This window comes from Thermobia domestica, chromosome 17, assembly GCF_964235325.1.
Source record: "Thermobia domestica chromosome 17, izTheDome1.hap1.1, whole genome shotgun sequence".
Taxonomy (NCBI): domain Eukaryota; kingdom Metazoa; phylum Arthropoda; class Insecta; order Zygentoma; family Lepismatidae; genus Thermobia; species Thermobia domestica.
In genome coordinates this window covers 183,451,247-183,470,955 of record NC_137470.1, presented here as the reverse complement: position 1 = coordinate 183,470,955, position 19,709 = coordinate 183,451,247, and the positions used below count along the sequence as shown (strand labels likewise).

The 19,709-nt window shown below is 34.7% G+C and overlaps 1 protein-coding gene across 2 annotated transcripts in view; it reads right to left on the bottom strand.

Annotated features, from left to right (window-relative positions):
* Nucleotides 1-5,456: 5,456 nt before the first annotated feature.
* The window catches only part of LOC145673853 (uncharacterized), a 55,887-nt gene continuing 41,634 nt past the window's right edge, over nt 5,457-19,709 (bottom strand). For both annotated transcript variants that reach the window (XM_081743625.1, XM_081743626.1), the window contains exon 4: nt 5,457-5,583. In XM_081743625.1, the coding sequence (XP_081599751.1) occupies nt 5,561-5,583 (23 nt within the window). In that variant the 3' untranslated portion in view covers nt 5,457-5,560. The remainder of the gene's footprint in view (nt 5,584-19,709) is intronic.

The following is a 19,709-nucleotide window of genomic DNA, read 5'->3' as shown; positions in this document are numbered from 1 at the left end:
TGTTTGGCCGACGCTCTATGAGTTGTAACAATTTTTGGCTCAAGCCCGAATACTTGTTCCTCCGGAACTCAAACCCAGAACCTCGTGACCGATGTCCTTCCCTCCTGAAGACTCCTCGAAGACCGAGATCGACAATCAACTAGTTTTAAGTATTTCAATCCAAACCGCCGACCTTTCATGTTTATACACAGTGTTATAATAATAATAATAATAATAATAATAATAATAATAATAATAATAATAATAATAATAATAATAATAATAATAATAATAATAATAATAATAACAATAACAATAATAATAATAATTAGTAGTAGTAGTAGTAGTATAATCACCATCATCATAATTGATAATTATACTGTCTATGTAGGATATTTGAAGAGAGTACTTGGAACTACACAGGGTTTAGCTCAAATTGGCTCGTTTTGGCTCGACTCGACTCGAAATTTGACCCAAATTCGAGTCGAGTTGGAAGAAATTTTTCGAGCCGAGTTTTCGAGTCGAGCTCAAAGATATCTGTTTCAAGTTGAGTCGAGTTTCAAAGAAAACTCGCTCGTGCCCATCCCTAAGTATTACAGTCTTCATTGATAAATCAGTGGCCACCCCTAGAAACCTGGAACGGTGAAACGGATGTCAAATCAGGGAGTTTCTGGGGCAAACTTCTAATCTCCATACGTTGTTATTTATCATTATACCCATTATTACAATTTTGGCCTATTATGATTTGAAGCTAATTGAACTTTCATTCTCATTTGTGAAAATTGTATTATATGGAATATGATTACTTATCATCATTAACAGGAGATGGGCAAATATAGTTTTTCAGAGAGAAATGGAAAGTTTCGCCAATAGGTACTGTTGCTGCCCTGATATTTCTGCTTTGCTCTAGCAGAATTATAATCATTCATAATTATTATAATTATAATTGATAGTGTAATATTATAATATTACCTCTGCCTTATATTAGCATGTTTCATAGTAAAATATATAACACTAAAAATATGCAAAATGCAAGTCAATTACATACTATACAGTGACCCTGGTGGAATGAGTGGTTACGCTCGTCGCATTCTAATCAGTGCTTGGGTTCAATTCCCTGTGGGACACAAGTGGCTCATGTCTCACGTTAAACTATAGATCCCGTCCTTTGGACGTCATCATAATCCCATAGAAGATAATGGCAAACCACCATGGGCTTACCTTGCCAAGAGATATTCGGGTTAAAGACCTACTTTCGGGCAGAACACTCATCATCATATAATGTACACTCATGTTCAAAATTATTGTCGCATGTCTATAAATATGTTGTTGTAGGAATATAATTTGATAACGAATTCTCCCGGTATTTCTTATAATGCTAGCATGTGTATAATCAGCAAAGACATGTATGTGGTAAATTTCATGTCAAAAGAACAGTAAATAAGAACAATAAAACGAAAATAAAACTTTGTTGTCCATTTAGCAACATTTTGTTTTACTCACTCTAATTTTCGTATTTTAAATTCTTTTCCTATGAAATTTACCACAAATATACATTTCCCGATTATACACATAGTATCAGTATTAAAAGTACCCCTCAAAATCATTATCAAATTATATTCTTACAAGAAGACAGTTATAGACATGCGACAATAATTTTGGACATGAGTGTACATCGTTAGTTGTCTTCATTTTTCAAGTTCCGTTTTCTTTCTACATCACTTCAAGTGCAAAACTTTTTTTTTTTTTTTTTGCTAGTAACCTCACCTTACGATACGTACAAGTAAAGTGAGACATTCACCAAAAACAAACAAACAAAAAAAAAGAAAAGAAAAGAAAAGAAATAAATAGCTGCAGGCACGTGTAATGTTAGATGCGTGGTATTCGCAAAAAAAAAAAAAAAAAATTAGTATTTGTTGCCAGGGTAACTCTATTATCACTGGCATGGTACTGTAACTTATCACTTAATATTAGCAATGTCCGTTGACTAAATACTAGCCCGGTTTGTGAAATGATGTTCGGGAAGAGAAACCGAAGTCAAATAGCAGTAATAGGTGAGACAATACCAAGAATGTATCTGCAACACACCAACAAAATGTACTCAAAATTATAGTCTATTTGTGAGGTCCCAGAAAGGATAATGACTCCAGCTTTCTGAATTTCTCGTAACCTTCTTTAGACTACCTGATCTTCTAGTCAGTAAAGTGTTTTTCCTTTGATTTTCCCTCATTGATTTCGGTCGCTACTTTGCCACAGAACCGAGAATATTTATAAATCAAGAATGCCCTTCTGATAAGGATTGTAAACAGGAACGTACGCAGGGGGTGGGTCCTGGGGGTCCGGATCCCCCCGAAATTTCGACTTTTGTATAAATTTAGCCTAAGTTTAGGGGCAATTTTAGGAATTTTGATATAAAATACCCTCATTTTGAGTTTGGACCCCCCCGAAATAAATTCCTACGTACGGTACGCTACTGATTGTGAATTATGCAACCATCCCCGCCTACTTTACATTGCTTTCAAGCTCTTTACTTTTTCTTTCGCATAGGCAAAGTATCAAAATACTTGTAATCTTTACTGATGAGTGATAAACATAACAGTTATATACTTGATAAAAGAAAGACAGAATTTTTATGCTGAAGACGTCCAGTTGATAGACAAGCCATCAACATTTAGGGTATTCGGTGCACTAAATTACAAATCAAAATCTTAAACTAACAACTTATCTAAAAATTTAATTAAAAATCTACCTAAGTAATGAATGAAAAATTAAGAAGAAAATTTTGTCAATAGTTTCAAAATTTACAAATGACATTTAACTTTGTCCGTTCCCTCCAGGCAGCTAAATTTTCGCCTCGATTTGTTTCCTTCTTGCAGAAAGATAAAGGCCGCTCTTCTTCCTTTTCTGAGATGGCATTTTCCTAAAGATTACTTTCTTCAAAGCTGCACAAACACAGTGCGGAAGCAAAACAAAAACACACTATGCGTTCGCCCTGGAATTCGGAGATTACAAACCTACCAACAGAGGAAAGGATTCCCGAACGTGACATAAGCAGCCGATTTGGAACGAACTGAACTCGTATTTCGCGCCTCCAAGAAGTTGAGTGAGGCAGACTGCAAGGAATAGTATCACTCCGCGCTGACGTCAGAAAGTGGGTGGGTCTATGCTTGCAGCAAACGCCGCCTATGCTGGCTAGATTTTTTTTAACGTACCATTTTTTTTACGTAATAGTTTTGCTAATATGCATTCAAAATAGATTTTGATTTCAGGAACGTTTAGCAAAATGTACAATCTACAAATCCCTGTTTTTACTTCTTCTTTTACGCAACAATTTGTTTCTCTGTTGAGGAGTAATTGATAGACAAGCTGTCAATTCGATATTTTATTAATACTTTTATTAATTAAAGTTGCGAAACATGGTCGCTTACTCTGAGGGAAGAACATAGACTGAAAGTATTTGAGAACAGGATCCTGAGAAGAATATTCGGACCCAAGAGGAACGAGAATGGGGAATGGCGGAAGCTTCATAACGAGGAACTACATAGTTTATACGGTTTACCCAACATTGTTAGGGTCGTCAAGTCTAGGAGGCTTAGGTGGGCAGGTCATGTAGCTAGAACGGAAGAAAGTAGAAACGCTTTCAAAGTCTTGACTGGTAGACCCATAGGAAAACGACCATTAGGAAGACCTAGGCGCAGATGGGAGGATAATATTAAGATGGATCTCGCAGAGATAGGAATACAACGTAGAAACTGGATCCAATTAGCTAAGGATAGAAGTCAGTGGAGAGCTTTCGTGAACGCGGCACTGAACCTCCGGGTTTCATAGGCCATAGAGTTAGTTAGTTAGTTAATTAAAGTTATTTTACCATGCTTATTGGAGGAAAGAACTACAGACAACTGTTACATACAATTTAATCTATCTAACAAAAAAAAAAAAAGAGCACAACGATATCTCACATGATAAGAGAATTAGAGCGAAAATAGATTACCATGGATTCAAATAGCAATAGCGAACTTGGACAGAATGCAATAACTCCTCTTAAGAACTGGCAATAGATCTAACCCGTAACTTAATAGCCTACCATAGGAAAATAAGAGTTATTTTCACATATAAATTATATATATATATATATATATATATATATATATATATATATATATATATATATATATATATATATATATATATATATATATATATATATATGAAAATAACATGCATGGATATAGAATGAATATTGAACATGGATATAGAATCCAGCATTTATACAAAGTCAGTCAGTTTGCTTCAAGTTCTGCGGATAATTATGGTTTTCATCCTTTACAGGAAGGGCCATAATCGACAAGACGTGGTTTGTGAATAGTACGTTTGTAAGAAATAATTTTATAAACGATGTAAACTATGTTAGGTGTGTATAAGATGTAGGTGTGTATTGAAAATAAATAGAAAAGGATTAACTATTTTTATACTTCAAAGATGGTGGATATATTGAGTTAATTATGCAGGATTTTCAGTGCACGGTAACTCCATATTGACAACGAACTCATAACTTGAATAACATGTTTCAATAGAATGGATCTTCGTAGAGTTGGCAGGCCTAAATGTACAAATACCGAACAATATCTTATGGCTATAGTGCAGTGTTTTGTGCGATGAAAATCAAAAAGTTGTCTTTGAGTACATTCAGGGAAAAAGTGTGTTTTTCATTTTGTAAAATTATTTTGGGAATAACATTGAAACGTAGACAGTTTCACCTAAATGAAACCGACACTATTCATAGTTAGAGATTTGAAACAAAATCTGGGGCCATGTGTATAAACAAGTTAATAAAAGGAATTATTTGTCTCCTAATTTGTTTCTTCAACTTTCCCGATCCAAGAGTTTATTACTCGGACACAGACAAGACATATCTTTCAATGTTCTCGCTTGTTGAATATACTAGAAAGTCTTATATCGGATGCATAGGAATTGAACTGTGCAACCAACTAAACATCTGCTTAATGAAACAAAGCCATAATCACTAAATCATTGAAATGTGGTATGCCTGCTTATGTACAGTCAACAACAAAAGTTCTTTCCATTCTGTAAAATTTATTTTGGGAATAGCAGTTGTATTACTGGAATATATGTATGGCTGGAACGTATAGAAAACTATATTCTTTTTTTTTAATTTACTGAAAACTGTGCTCAAATTGTCCTTCCATTCTGAAGTTATTTACGAAACCAATTTCATCAAACGGAAAGAATTTTTGTTGCTGACTGTACATGACTTAGGTAACCTAACTCAATGTCATGAAACAACTTGTTCGTTTTTTTAATTGATAAACAAGCCATTTCAAATGTACTTACGGTTCACCCAGTAGATTGAAAAGACGAAGGATAGAAATAACAGCAACAATTGTAAAATAAAGAAGTCATTGTTTAATATTAACAAATAACAAATTATGTACAACATGTAACAATAATAATAATATTTTGTGTTGAGCACTTGAGCAATGACACTTTGGTGTGTGAGCACTTTTAAGTCCTGAATATTTCACTTTCTTAGTCTCTGACAGTTGCACACTCCGGATGAAGATCACTCGTCTGAAGATACAACGGCTGAAAAAGAAAGTAAAATTATTTACGTTATCTCTTATTACTACATACGATGACAGAAAAACAGCGCTGGCAATGCTTTCAGTGGAAACAAACATTTATAGTTATACCAAAGACTGTTGCTAATTTAGGTAGCAGAGATACAAATAACCTAAATTGCGCCACATGGTGTCGCTATTGCATATTAATCTAAATAGAACAGTAATTCAAACACACTTCATTTAACCCTTTTCTTGACCATGTATCATTTGGGATACATAATTTTTTTGAACAGTTTTCGTTCTTTGACTACCTATTTTGGCAATGTATCCTATGGGATACATTACATCACAGCCTTGTGTAAATAAAACATGTAACTAAAATGTGCAATTATCTATTATTTTATAATGGCACGGAAGTCGCATCCAGTATTTTTTCTCGGCAACACAAGTCTCCTTGTCAAGAAAAGGGTTTAAATTCCCTATTATTGAGTTGATTTCAGTTTAGCATCCCCTTCAGCAGCGAGGCTATATGAGACGTGGACTGCAGCTTAACGTTGGATCCGAACCACATGAGCTCCAGCCGGGAATCGAACGCGGATCCCCCACTGCAAAGATACATACGTTAACCACTTAGCCAAGAGAGTTCATAAGTTCCCTAGGTCTATTATAATCAAGTTAAAGTAAGTAAGGATATTAGATGTGTAATCACGTTGAGAGCCACAGGGATTCGACCCCTCAAATGAATGTCTGACTCCTGCCGAATTGAGTTCGTATGTTTGACTCCTGATTATTAAACGTGTCTAAATATAGCAAACTAGCAGCGTTCACCCCGCTTCGCTGCGGTCACCCCGGAACGCAATAAACTTTGTTACTTAGATAATTTTTACTTTTTCGCTTTCAAGTGATATGATAAAAACCATAGAAGATTGCAGTAAATCTTAACATTATATCGCCTGTCATTTATGTTAACCCGCCCCGCTTCGCTGCGGTCATCCCGGTGCTGGCATATTGTAAAAGTGTCTGTAAAAATAAGCAAATCAATTAAAAAATTTTAAACAGAAGATTCAAGCTATTTTCCGCTGTATATCGCCTGTCATTTATGTTAACCCGCCGAGTGACGCGGTCATGCGGGTTGCATATAAATACGTTTATTTTTACCTATGATGAACTAATAACAAAGGATTTGTACGTTATGGACACTTGAATGGTCAATTATCTCAAGACACTGGTAATTAAAAATTAAAGTGATATGATAAAAACCATCTAGGGTCCAAATCCTAATAACCCCCCAAAAATGAAAGAAATTGGTTCAGCCGTATTAGCGTGATGAGCGGACAAAGGATTTTGTACGTTCTCTTTTATATATATAGATGAAATATGCTTATAGTAGAACATGGAAAAAAATAAAATAAAATGCACAAGATCAATGTGTTAAAATAACTAAAACAGCTGACATTATTCATGAAATTTGTTACTCTCATCCGCCTAACTATATGATCACACAAGATGCAATGCGCTTTCCCTACTAAAATTTGCTTGCTACACCGCTCTGGGTGTAGACACGGGCGGGTATATGGATGCCGGTCCACTCAAACGATTTCCTGTTCTCAAATGAGATTAAATGCTCACCATTCTACCACTGAGCCACCGTGCCTCCTGTGTATAGTCCTTTATGACATGATTCAATGGTATGCAATCTCCTTATAATTTTTGATATAACTTATGTGACTTGAGTATTTTTAAATGGGCGTGTAATTCTTGTTTGTAGTAATTCTTTACAAAATTTTGGGGGGTAATTTTGTGACAATATTAGTGTTTTGAGAAGAAATATGTTTATTGTAAGTGAAGATAGGGTGATTCTTCCCTGTAATTTCGTGAATATTTGAAATGTGTTTGTCATCTGAGAGTCTGAATATTGAGTAATCTGTTTCGCTTACATTTGGTAATGCTAATTATGTGGCTGATTTCTGTCCCATGTTTCCAAAACATTCAGAATATGAGATCATGCAATACTATTTGGAGACACATATGCTTTCTTACTTAGTGGAGATTAAGAATTAACTTTAAGGGGTTTCGGCATATATGACCAATCTAGCCTGTCATATATATGAGGAGGGATGGTGTCCCTCGGCAATCACAGTATCTGGAGAATGTGGAAGGAAAAAATGAATGGGGAAGGATGCAAGCGGCCTGAACCATTCTGTTAGGTACTATCCTGGCATTTGCCTGGTATGAATGAGGAAAATCAGGAATACTCCACTCAGGATGGCTGTCCTGAAAGAAAACTTTTACACTTTCTCGACCGAGTGTTCCAAGCGGTAATCGATCCCGAGATACTGAATTGCCAACACTTCATTGTCATTGGTTGTTTCCTTGCATTTGAAAATACTTTGATTTAACTAAAAAATTTGTTTGGATTTACGATGAAATATTTATTGGATTGTAACTGTGGAAAGCGTCAAACCTTCAATGGTTCTACTAAATCTAAATTTTAGATTGTCTAAACCGCTCTACACTAAGAAATATCCGTTCTCCGGAGAGCGGTGTATTGTACAAATATGCGGAATCATCTTGCTTACTACAGAAATCAGTACGGAGCATTGCCCTTAGATGTTACACCATACCGTTGCAGGATGTCATACATCTAACAGTTTTCCGTATATCGCATGCATATAAATACTCACTTATGTTACATTCCTCAGCTATATGTTATATACGTCCATTTGTATGTGAGATCCTTACCGCCTATATTGTTTCATACGGAAAGTACGTATAGATGGAACATTTAGACAGAAAGTATTTTAAAGCATGCGTTTTCAGTTATACGTCTGCTGTACGTTAAGTCCAAAATCTACAGAAATAAACTGAAATAGTATGACGTCATATCCGTCTCGTTGCCATGGTGATCGTACTTTTGTTTTCTAAACAACATGGCCTAAGAACCTAAGTACAAAGCAAAAACAGTGACGCGTTAACTTCCAGATTGCAAACATTAGAGTAAAATAAACACTTGTGCGTATGTGTTTTTAAAAATCCAATGAATGAAATCACAAAAGCATAGAAAAAGCAAGCAATTGGGCAAATAATATGTTAAAATATGTCAAGCATTGAAAGTTAGTGTTTGCCCTGATATCGCAGATTTTGTGATTTATACAATTGGAGGTTACGTTAAGTGTCAAAATATACTTAGCTTATTTATTATCGGATATTAAATTTAAATAATTCTGGAAAATTTTTATTCAGTATCATACAGTACATTCCAAACGTGCAGGTCTACAGAAATGGTGTTTAAAACTTAAGCTGAACCACTAATAATTAGATGGTTTGTTGTTGTACTATCAGTATACTATATATTTTTAAGGTAAGTAGGAAATATAAGGAAAGATCCGATGCATGTTAACCGATCAGAAATTGGTCCAGATTGAAAATTCTCAGAAGGCATATGGTTAAAACTTTGGGTTCCCCCATTTTTTGGTTGACCATTTATTTGTTTATTTTGTAGCTACTGTAACTACGCACACACATTTTAAATGGTAGGCGTAAAATATCGAAATGCGCCAATGTAATTAATATTATTTTCAAAGTTGACAATTATTTTTCCTCGTAGACACGTGATTTGCTCTATTTTCATTGTGCCGACAACTCATCAGACTTGCCTGTATTTTATAGTTTTTACATTGTGTATAGTTGCTTTTGTTCATTGTGGATTACGTGGTGATGGCTCTGGCATTACTTATGCAATTTCTATCTTATCAGATTATCTAGAGATGTGACCCCTGTAGAAGAAGGTTCCTTAAATGTTACTTTGTTAATTACTAGTTTTCATTCATAAATTTTCTAAATAATGGACCCATATTCTTAATCCGTATCTTTTCCTGCCAACTTTACCTTCCCCAAAATATTCTAAAATTATTATTAACTGTTTGTTCTTATTAACAGTATAGTTCAAAGTATTCCTGTCGCTCCATGCATTTGTTTAGAAAAAAATGGCAATTACCATGGTAACGAAGAAGAAATGACGACATCACTATTTCAGTATATTACGCATGTAACCTACCTTTTCAAGTACGCCACCTACTTGCTTTTCTCAGTGTACAAGTGGAAGCATTCTTTGTCAGTGATGTGACGGCAACTGAGATAGATCTTCTACCAATTGAGATTTTCCTATAATTTGCTCTAAAGCAAGCAATACACCAATACTTATTCTTCAAATACAGGACAAAAGCTGGTATCGTACGTTAAAGAAGAAAGTTGTAGGATGGTCAGCTTGAGTTTAGAAGTAAGGGTATAAAAATTCGTTCAATGGTGTTCTCCATTTGGAATAGACGAAAGTAAAAAATCACATTTTCTTGGCTTTGACACGTACTTACAAATGTAGTCACCTTCACACTCCGACGATAACCATTTTACAGGTGCTAACTGGACTAGTGAGTTATTAAGAAACAGTGGTAAAACCGGAAATATAACTAACTAACTCTATGGCCTATGGAACCCGGAGGTTCAGTGCCGCGTTCACAAAAGCTCTCCACTGACTTCTATCCTTAGCTAATTGCATCCAGTTTCTACTTTGTATTCCTATCTCTGCGAGATCCATCTTAATATTGTCCTCCCATCTGCGCCTAGGTCTTCCTAATGGTCGTTTTCCTATGGGTCTACCAGTCAAGACTTTGAAAGCGTTTCTACTTTCTTCCATTCTAGCTACATGACCTGCCCACCTAAGCCTCCTAGACTTGACGACCCTAACAATGTTGGGTAAACCGTATAAACTATGTAGTTCCTCGTTATGAAGCTTCCGCCATTCCCCATTCTCGTTCCTCTTGGGTCCGAATATTCTTCTCAGGATCCTGTTCTCAAATACTTTCAGTTTATGTTCTTCCCTCAGAGTAAGCGACCATGTTTCACACCCATACAGAACAACAGGCATGATTATCGTTTTATATATTTTAAGCTTCAAATTCCTCGACAGAATTCGCGACGACAAGAGATTTTGAACCGAATAGTAACACGAATTCCCTGCTTTTAGTCGACATTTAATTTCTTCGTGAATATGATTTTCGTCTGTTAATATTGATCCTAAATATTTGAAACCGGAAATATATCCCGTCCCAAAGTGGGGATCGAACCCGGTAAACCCATTACTGATTAGTAGACTAAGTAGACATTTTATCCTGAAGAGGCTGTTGTCCGAGTGAACAGGATATTTTGATGGAAGTTGTATGAAACTATTGGTATAAGATGAGGAAATTAGCCAGATGTGCATGAGCCAGCAAGTAAGTCTTTTAATGTAAAAAGCAAATAAGTCAACATTTAGTCTATTTGAATATCATACTTTGGAAGCTTTATATATGTATGTTTTGTGCATATACATAGTTTTAGCTTCATTAATATTTGCATTATAATTTTGTCTAATTTCGTCAGTAGAGAAAACCTACGTAACTTTTATTACTATATATATATAGATAGATATATATAGAGATATATAGATAGATAAATAGACAGATATAGATATATATGACTTTTACAAACTCAGCTCTTAAATTCATGCGTCAATGAAGAAACTTAAAGAAAAACAAATATGGATCACAGTGGAAGTGGAGCGAAAGTTCGATACGCACGGAATTTCTCATCAACATTACATATAATATATAGTGAAGAAGGGTAGGTTATATTTCGGTAGACATGGTCCTAACCGTAAGTCAAATACTACTTGTAAATTCATAGCAAATGGAAGACAGTAAATTAAGATAATTTCTACGGACTCGTTTACCAAACAATGTTCACATAGTTTATACCGTTTACGAAACATTGTTAGGGTCACGAAGTACACGAGACTCAGATGGGCAGGTCATGTAGCCAGAATGGAAGAAAGAAGAAACGTTTTTAAAGTTTTAACTGGAAATCCAATCGGAAAACGACCATTAGGAAGACCTAGGTGCAGATGGGAGGATAATATTATGATAGATTTCGCACAAATGGGAGTACAAAGGACATAATGCAGATGCAGATGATACGGTTATAATAGCTCAAACCGAAGGAGGACTACAGAGGATGATTGACAAAATAGTTGACACTTGAAAACTGTATGGTATGGAAATCAACATCGAAAAATCAAAAGTGATGAGACTATTCAGTTGAAACTAGCCCTTACGGATCAGAGTAGAACAAATAGAAGTTGAAGAGACCGATAATTTCAAGCATCTGGGAAGTATTTTACTAAAGACCCTTACTACACCAAAGAGATCAGGTCAAGGAGCTACCATAGTGAAAAAAAGAATTCAACAACAACAAGAAATATATATATATATATATATCACTCTTAACTAGCAGCCTTAATATTGGACTAACGAAGATGTTGGTCAATTGCTATGTATGGAGTATTGGGTTATATGGTTCAGAAACTTGGACATTGTGGAAGTTAGAGAAGAATTATTTAGAGAGCTTCAAAATGTGGTGTTGTAGTAAATTCGAAAATATAAAATGGACGGAGAGCGCAACAAGCGAAGATGTTTTAAAACGGAAAGGAGAGAAGATACGGAAGGACATTTCTATCCTGCATCCTTCGTAGAAAGCCCAATTGGATTGGACACATCTTGCGAAGAAATTGTCTTCTTCACACCGTCATAGAAGGAAAGATAGAAAGGAAGAGAGGAATAGGAAGAAGAAGAACACAGCTGATCGATGATTTGAAAAATAGGAGAAAATATTGGGTGTTAAAAGACGAAGCTGAAAATCGAGAAACGTGGAAGAAACATTTCCAGGACCAAACCTAAAATTAAAAAGAAAGTACTCATTAGTCCCAGGACCTGAAGGAGGGTAGAATACTTAATAATAATAATAGACAGAAGTCAATAAAGAACTTTAGTGAACCAGCGTTGAAGCTCCGGATTCCATAGGCCATAGAATTAGTTAGTTTTACGAGACTCGGGGTGGAAGCCTCATGGTTCTGATCACACATGATTCTGATTCGTGCTGAACAGGTATGTTAACCTTCAATTAATCAATAAAGTAAATAAACTAGACAGAACAAAGAGAATTGAATTAAAATAATCCCTGAAACAATAATTAAGTAATCGGACAATGAACCAGAAAATTATTCTTTGAAAGAAAATGCTGGAAGTGATATAATAATTAAGTCTCTAACTCTGTACAAGTTAGTGCCACCATGTATTAGTTTTCTCCTTAAAACATAGGTGAATATTGCGTGCAGAAATAATACAATAACGATTCACACCTTATGGTCTTAAGTGTAGTACAATAAAGTTTAATAAAGAAACCGGCAAATTGTAGGAGCACGATACTACACGGTATTTTACGCTCTAGGAGTTGTCAACTATGAACCTCAATGCGACAACACGATCGAAATTCCCTTGTGTACCCATTATATCTCCGAGATATCATATTCTTTCCACTTTGAAACGAAACAAAATATAAAAGAATCTTTTTTCGTTCTTTGTTTCTGAACGAGTGGCTACAATTAGAGTCCATGCATTGTGGACAAATATAGAAGATTCGCGTAATAACTACGTCATTTCACTTTCGTCCTGTCTTCACGGAGTGTTAACAGTTTTATGGTGGAGTACATTCCTTTCCATCAGGACAGATTCACAAATTTTGTTCGCATGCGTTTGATAACAGAGTTTCAACTTGTAAATGGTTGTCTTCTTATATGTTGTGAAATGTGCTGCTATTAATAATATAAAAATCATAAGCAGAACATGACACTTAGTTTAGGGATTTACTTTCAGCTATCGTGTAAAATTAGCAATTAGTCGCTTTTTTTGGATGAAAGACTGTTATGTAAACAACGCTATAAAATATTATATTTATAGCCCCATTACATTTTTCACGATGTTACTTAATTTAAATAGGAAAACATGTTTTTAACGTAATTTTCACATTTATATCCTAATTTGAAAATTCGTGTTATTATTCAGTTCAAAATATCTTGTTCTCGCGAATTTTGTCGAGGAATTTGAAGCTTAAAATATATAAATTGATAATCATGCATGTTGTTCTGTATACTTGTGAAATACGGTCGCTTACTCTGAGAGAAGGACGTATACTAAAAGTATTTGAGAACAAGCTCCCGAGACGAATATTCGGGCCCAAGAGAAACAGGAGTGGGGAATCGCGTAAACTTCATAACGAGGAACTATATAATTTATACGGTTTTCCAAACATTGTTAGGGTCATCAAATTTAGGAGGCTCAGGTGGGCACTTCATGTAGCCAGGGTGGAGGAAGGTAGGAACACTTTCAAAGTTTTGGCTGGAAATTCAATCGGTAAACGACTATTAGGAAGACCTAGGCGCAGATAGGAGGACAATATTGAGATTGATCTGGTGAAATAGGAATACAAACTAGAAACTGGATCTAGTTGGCTAAGGATAGGAGTCAGTAGAGAACTGTTGTGAATGTTGCATAGGACCTCCGGGTTCTATAGTCCATAGAATTAGTTATTTAGCTTATAGGCTACCCTAATCGATATTTGAGGAAGGTGTTAATACAAATTAACATTATTTTTTCTAAAACAACCATAAAGTGGAAGGAACAAGGAGTCCTATGAGAAAATTCGAACATAGTCTTGTTAATTTGATTTGAATTTAATGTCCTCTTGCAGCACTGAGACTAGATCAGGCTCGGATCTGAAGCTTAATGTAGGATTCAAACCACATAATCCTTCATAACCTACGTAGCACGAAGTTGATTAATTGATTGGTTGTCGTTTAACGAGGGCGTTAGAAGCTTGGCTATTTATTTGTCCCTGTCAGTGTACAGTCTGCAGCAAAAAAAAAAAAAAAAAAAAAAAACCTGCAACATCAGCATGTAAGTTTATTGTTTAATGACGAAGTCTTTTGCTCCTAAATAAGTATGCAGGGGGAACGCCGAAGTTTCTCCTGGCGTGATTCGTGCAATTTAGACGTTATGTTGATTCTCTGGACTGTTAGGCGTAGTTTTAAATAAACTTACATTCTCATCTTGCAGGTTTTTTTGCTGCGGACTGTACACCACGAAGTGTATCGAATGTGCGTCATCTTGTATGTTGTGTGAAACCAAACCTTAGTTTTATTTGACTCTGCTAAAAAAAAAAAAAAAAAAAAAAAAAAAAAAAAAAAAAAAAAAAAAAAAACGAAGCACACAATAACATAAAATGCTTGCTACACATTAAGACTATATGCGCATAATAAAGAAAAATATGTGTTTCTTCCAAAACCTTAGTTTAAGATATTGTTACATTCTCAAACTGTGCTCTACGATCAAAGTATTTTTTCAATACTCAGTGCATTCTAACTGTTACCTGGAAATATACGGGTATTGATGTTTCAACGATCTGAAAAGGATAAGAGTAATTCATGTAAATTAGATTGACTTAATGGAATGGAAATAAATTATTGTTTCCATAATCGTAATTGCCATGGCTGCCTGGAATCCTTCAGGATTTGAGATTAAAATTTATAATATATATACTATACAAGAAAGTACCATCCTCATTCTAGCGATAACCTGGAAACCAAATAGTACTTAAATGTAAGCCCTCAAAAATTCAACAGCATAACATTTTCACTATTTATTTAGAAGAAAAAAGATGAATTTCCAGACCACACTTTGTATAGATAGTATAAATTGCACACCAAACAGTCAAAATTACTTCAGATTTACATTTTTATATCAGAGTCGTCCCTTCATGTCCTGCTCTCAACACACTAATATAGTTTAGAACATTTTCCTTTTTTGCAATAGAGGGTTTCCAACACATTCAACGTGAACGTTCTTGAGTCCTGATGAATTATAAGATTTTCTTCTTGTTTATATATCTTAAATATCTCTATAAAATTCCCTGCGGCCCTATTGAACATTAGCAGTATTTCCTGGGCAACGTTTCTCGGCCCTGTTAGGCATAAAGTACCTCATTATTCCACTCTATGCCTAACCCTATGAAGTAGATGCGCCCATGCTCTGAACCATGAAGCATCGTCTTCCTTAGCCTTGGAGCATAATCATGGAACAGTAAATTAAAAAAAAAGCTTACTTGATAATATAACGAATTCAGTGACACAGGTATCAGAATATATGTTAGCAAAAGAAAAACATTATTAACTCTTCTTTGTGACTAACTATCTTTGCTTTCCTCCATCTAATTTGCCGTTTTACACATTCAAATGTAAATTGGTCGAGGGCTGTGTGTGGAAGTTTGCTGTAAATAAATAAATTAATATTAAAGCAAACGAAATAAAATAAGTTTTACAGGTAGCTTTATAATAATTTTAGAACCTTCGAATTAGTGTTGTCAATTCTAGGACATTTCTTGAGTATGCATTTCTATCAGTCCCTCAAATATTTAATTATGATGTGTCTGGATTCATTATTATTATTATTATTATTATTATTATTATTATTATTATTATTATTATTATTATTATTATTATTATTATTATTATTATTATTATCTATTTTGAATATGCTATTAAACGGTAATCTACACTAGCTGTACTGCTATAGGGAAGAACGTAGACTGAAAGTATTTCAGAATAAAATCCTAAGATGAATATTCGGATCCAAGAGGAACGGGAATGGAGAGTGGCGAAAACTTCATAACGAGGAATTACATAATTTATACCGTTTACCAAACATTGTGAGGATCATTAATTCTAGGAGGCTCAGGTAGGCAGATCCTGTAGCTAGAATGCAAGTGAATAGGAACGCTTTCAAGGTTTTAACTGGAAATCAAATCGGAAAACATCCATTAGGAAGATCTAGGTACAAATAGGTGAACAATATTGACTCGTAGAAATAGGAATAAAAATTAGAAATAGTATTCAGTTGGATGAGGGCAGAAGTCAATGGAGAGCTTTTGTGAACATGTCATTGAAGCTCCGGGTTCCCTAGGCCACAGATTTAGTTAGTTACTGAGCTGTATGATGACCTGAATCTCAATTGTTTTAATTCATACACTCTTCTATCATCTTATATCAATAGTTTCTACATTTTCAAAAGTTATAATAGTGGTTGCAAATGATCAAAAATGAATTAGAATGCATACAATATTCTCAATGAATTCAACTTTGGCTTTAGCGGAAGCAAATCCACAATATATACCAAATATGTTTTGCTTTGAAATAAAGTATTTAAATTCAAAGTTATTGATTTGGCAAAATATTATGATCTTACCAAAGTATTTGATCATGTGGATTACAACTTCTGATAAATACATTGACTTTTTATGCATTCCATGGTAACGATGTGAACGTTTTGAATACGTAACTACAAGGTCATTCTTAGATTATCAACGTAAATGGAGAGTAGTTAGAAGCAGCTCGAATAAAATATGAAGTGTCACAAGGATCCATCCCAGTGCCTTTACTTTTCATATTGGATTGCACAACTTTTTGTCAGTAATAATAATAATAATAATAATAATAATAATAATAATAATAATAATAATAATAATAATAATAATAATAATAATAATAATAATAATAATAAAACCCTAGTACAGTTACAAAATAGATAAGAATGGTTGTAACAAATCAAAATGGAAATAACAGTTCGCTGAATGTTCTAATGGAAGACCTACAATATAGAATCTATATGTATCATATTTGATAGGCAATGATCATAGGACACTCATATAAAGTATGTACGATTAAAATTATATAAAGTAGTTTGTTTAATATGGCTTCTAACGGTTATTGAAAAGTATCTAATATCAAAGTATTACATATGACCCAATGTTATGAGGCAGCGATAAAAATAATCTAATTTGATTAAGCCGCTGTTTTGATTGTTTGAAAGGAATATTTAAAAAAAACAACATAATAATAACTTAAGACTCCTATAACATTTTCAGATGCGGAAGTGAGGTTCCAAAAGTTTTGAAATTTGAACCTATCAGTTACTTAGCTTTTGACACTACATTAAAGTGGCAACCATTTTCGCGAAAGAAGTGTTAATTGCTTTCCCTTTAGTATAAAGAGAAAGATGATTTTTTGTCTTCATCGGTTATTCATTATAAGTACTAAAAATGCACAATTGTATGTATAGTACACGAATAATTGTATACTACTATATAATGCAATTGATTGAATATATTTTAATTTCGATTGTGTTCTACCTCAAATAAATATTTTATTTAAATTATTAATTTATTTCTTAGTGTATGAAAATAATATTACAAGTATCTCTAGCAGGTACAATTTTATCATTGTATTCCTAAATATTTTAAGATAATACGTGCATTGTTTAATGTACCACATAAGTATAGGACGAAGTAAAAGTAACATTTTTTTTTATTTGCATTGTGTTACCCGTCAATTAGAACACAATTGTTATATGCTAATTAAATTGCAATCAGAAAAAAATGATGGTGTGAGCTTTCAGAAATAAGAACTCTGGGTTCCTACTTGTTCATCTTTCTGTTGAATATATTGAGCGATAATATTTACAAAGTAGTTATCGACTACCATAAACTAATGATTTCGTATAAAGGAGAATATTTTGCTTAGTCAATTGCATAAGTAAACTCTCACGTGAAATCATATATTGATTGAATATATTGATTTTCTCTCATATTTCATATTCGCTGGTGCAAAGGAATGATATATCTAAAACTCTGGACCGGACTCACCCATCTGGATGTCCGGATCTAGAGATAATATGTGGTTCTTACTGACTTCTGCTAATATATTTCTGTGAAAGTACAGTAGAAAAGTTAAGGAAATACACGTAGTTCTACATCAACCATATAATGTATTAGATGATATTAAACTTAATGGAACCTTCCAAATACATGATAACAAACAAAGTTACCCTTTTGTATAAATGTAAGAAAAAAAATATGATTGTATCTTATAGCATTCCTTTTAGACAGCCATTTGAGATTTTGATTAGAATGGGAGCCCTTGTCCTTCTGCAGGCCTGGGTATACAGCTCAACTAAGTCCCCCCCTTAATTCCGCCCTGCTAAAACTTTCCCAAACACAGAATAGTGCATTCCAGGAGGTCTAATGTAATTTCCTCCGTCCTCCTGTTGGTGTAAACTTTCTAATAATTCGAGATCAAAAGAACGTCCTACCATCCTCCTAAGAAGAGCAGCTGATATACTATAATGCACTTTTTTTTCTTCAGTTTTATGATTTAGTTTTGTAAAATGTTATATATCTCAAAGTATCAAAGTTCTGATTGTTTATATGAAGATATGAATTAAAAGCTAAAAATCCACACACCATGGATCAAGGCTGCTTCGTGGTATCCATGAGGTTTGAACATTACGGCCACCATTGGCTACACTGGCTATGTCTGAAATTTCAAGGATCACTAATTGAAATATGGGACCCGAGGAGTGGCTACCACAGTCAACTGGCTTGTATCCTTTGAATTGTGGGACCGTGGAGGCTCAGTGGTAGAGCGTTCACCTCTGGAGCATAGGGTCCCGGGTTCAAACCCTGCTTCCCGACAAGTGAACTTTGTGGTGGACAAACACCGTGTGCGTGGGTTTCCTCTGGGTTTTCCAGTTCCCTCCCACTTTCTTCATTCCACCCTTTCATTCATTGTTCAGCATCGCAGTCTTCTTTAGCCTATTCGGGATAATCGTCGGACGTAAAACTCCAAAATTTCATTTCATTTTTCCCCTTTGAATTGTACGTGAAATGGAATCTTTCAGTTTAACGTCCTACGTTATGCCTTTTAGGCTAAGGGAGACGAATGATAAGGCAAGTGAATGCTAATGGAATAATTGGTGGAATGAGAATGTATGAAACGAGAATACCCCAGGAAAACCCACTGACACGATGTTGTCCACCTCAAACTCTCTTGGCCGGTGTTCGATCCAAGAACCCCATCTACCAGAGGTAAATGCTGTCCCCTGAGCCAACGTGCCCTCTCAATTGTACATGTCATGACATACGAACCAAGGTGTAGAGTGTCACTTCAACATATCTAAAGCTTGGAATCTTGGAAGATTGTGGACGCCAGAGGCTCTCTTGTCTGGTCAACGTGGGACGCAGGAATTACGTCTAGCAGATTGAATGAACCTTGCGATTCTAAGTGTAGTATATCCAAGTTAGAAACAGAGTACCTGTGTACGAGACCTTCGCCTCACTCTGTGAATACTGTATTACGCTTACATTTAACCTGTAAAACACTCCCAAGCT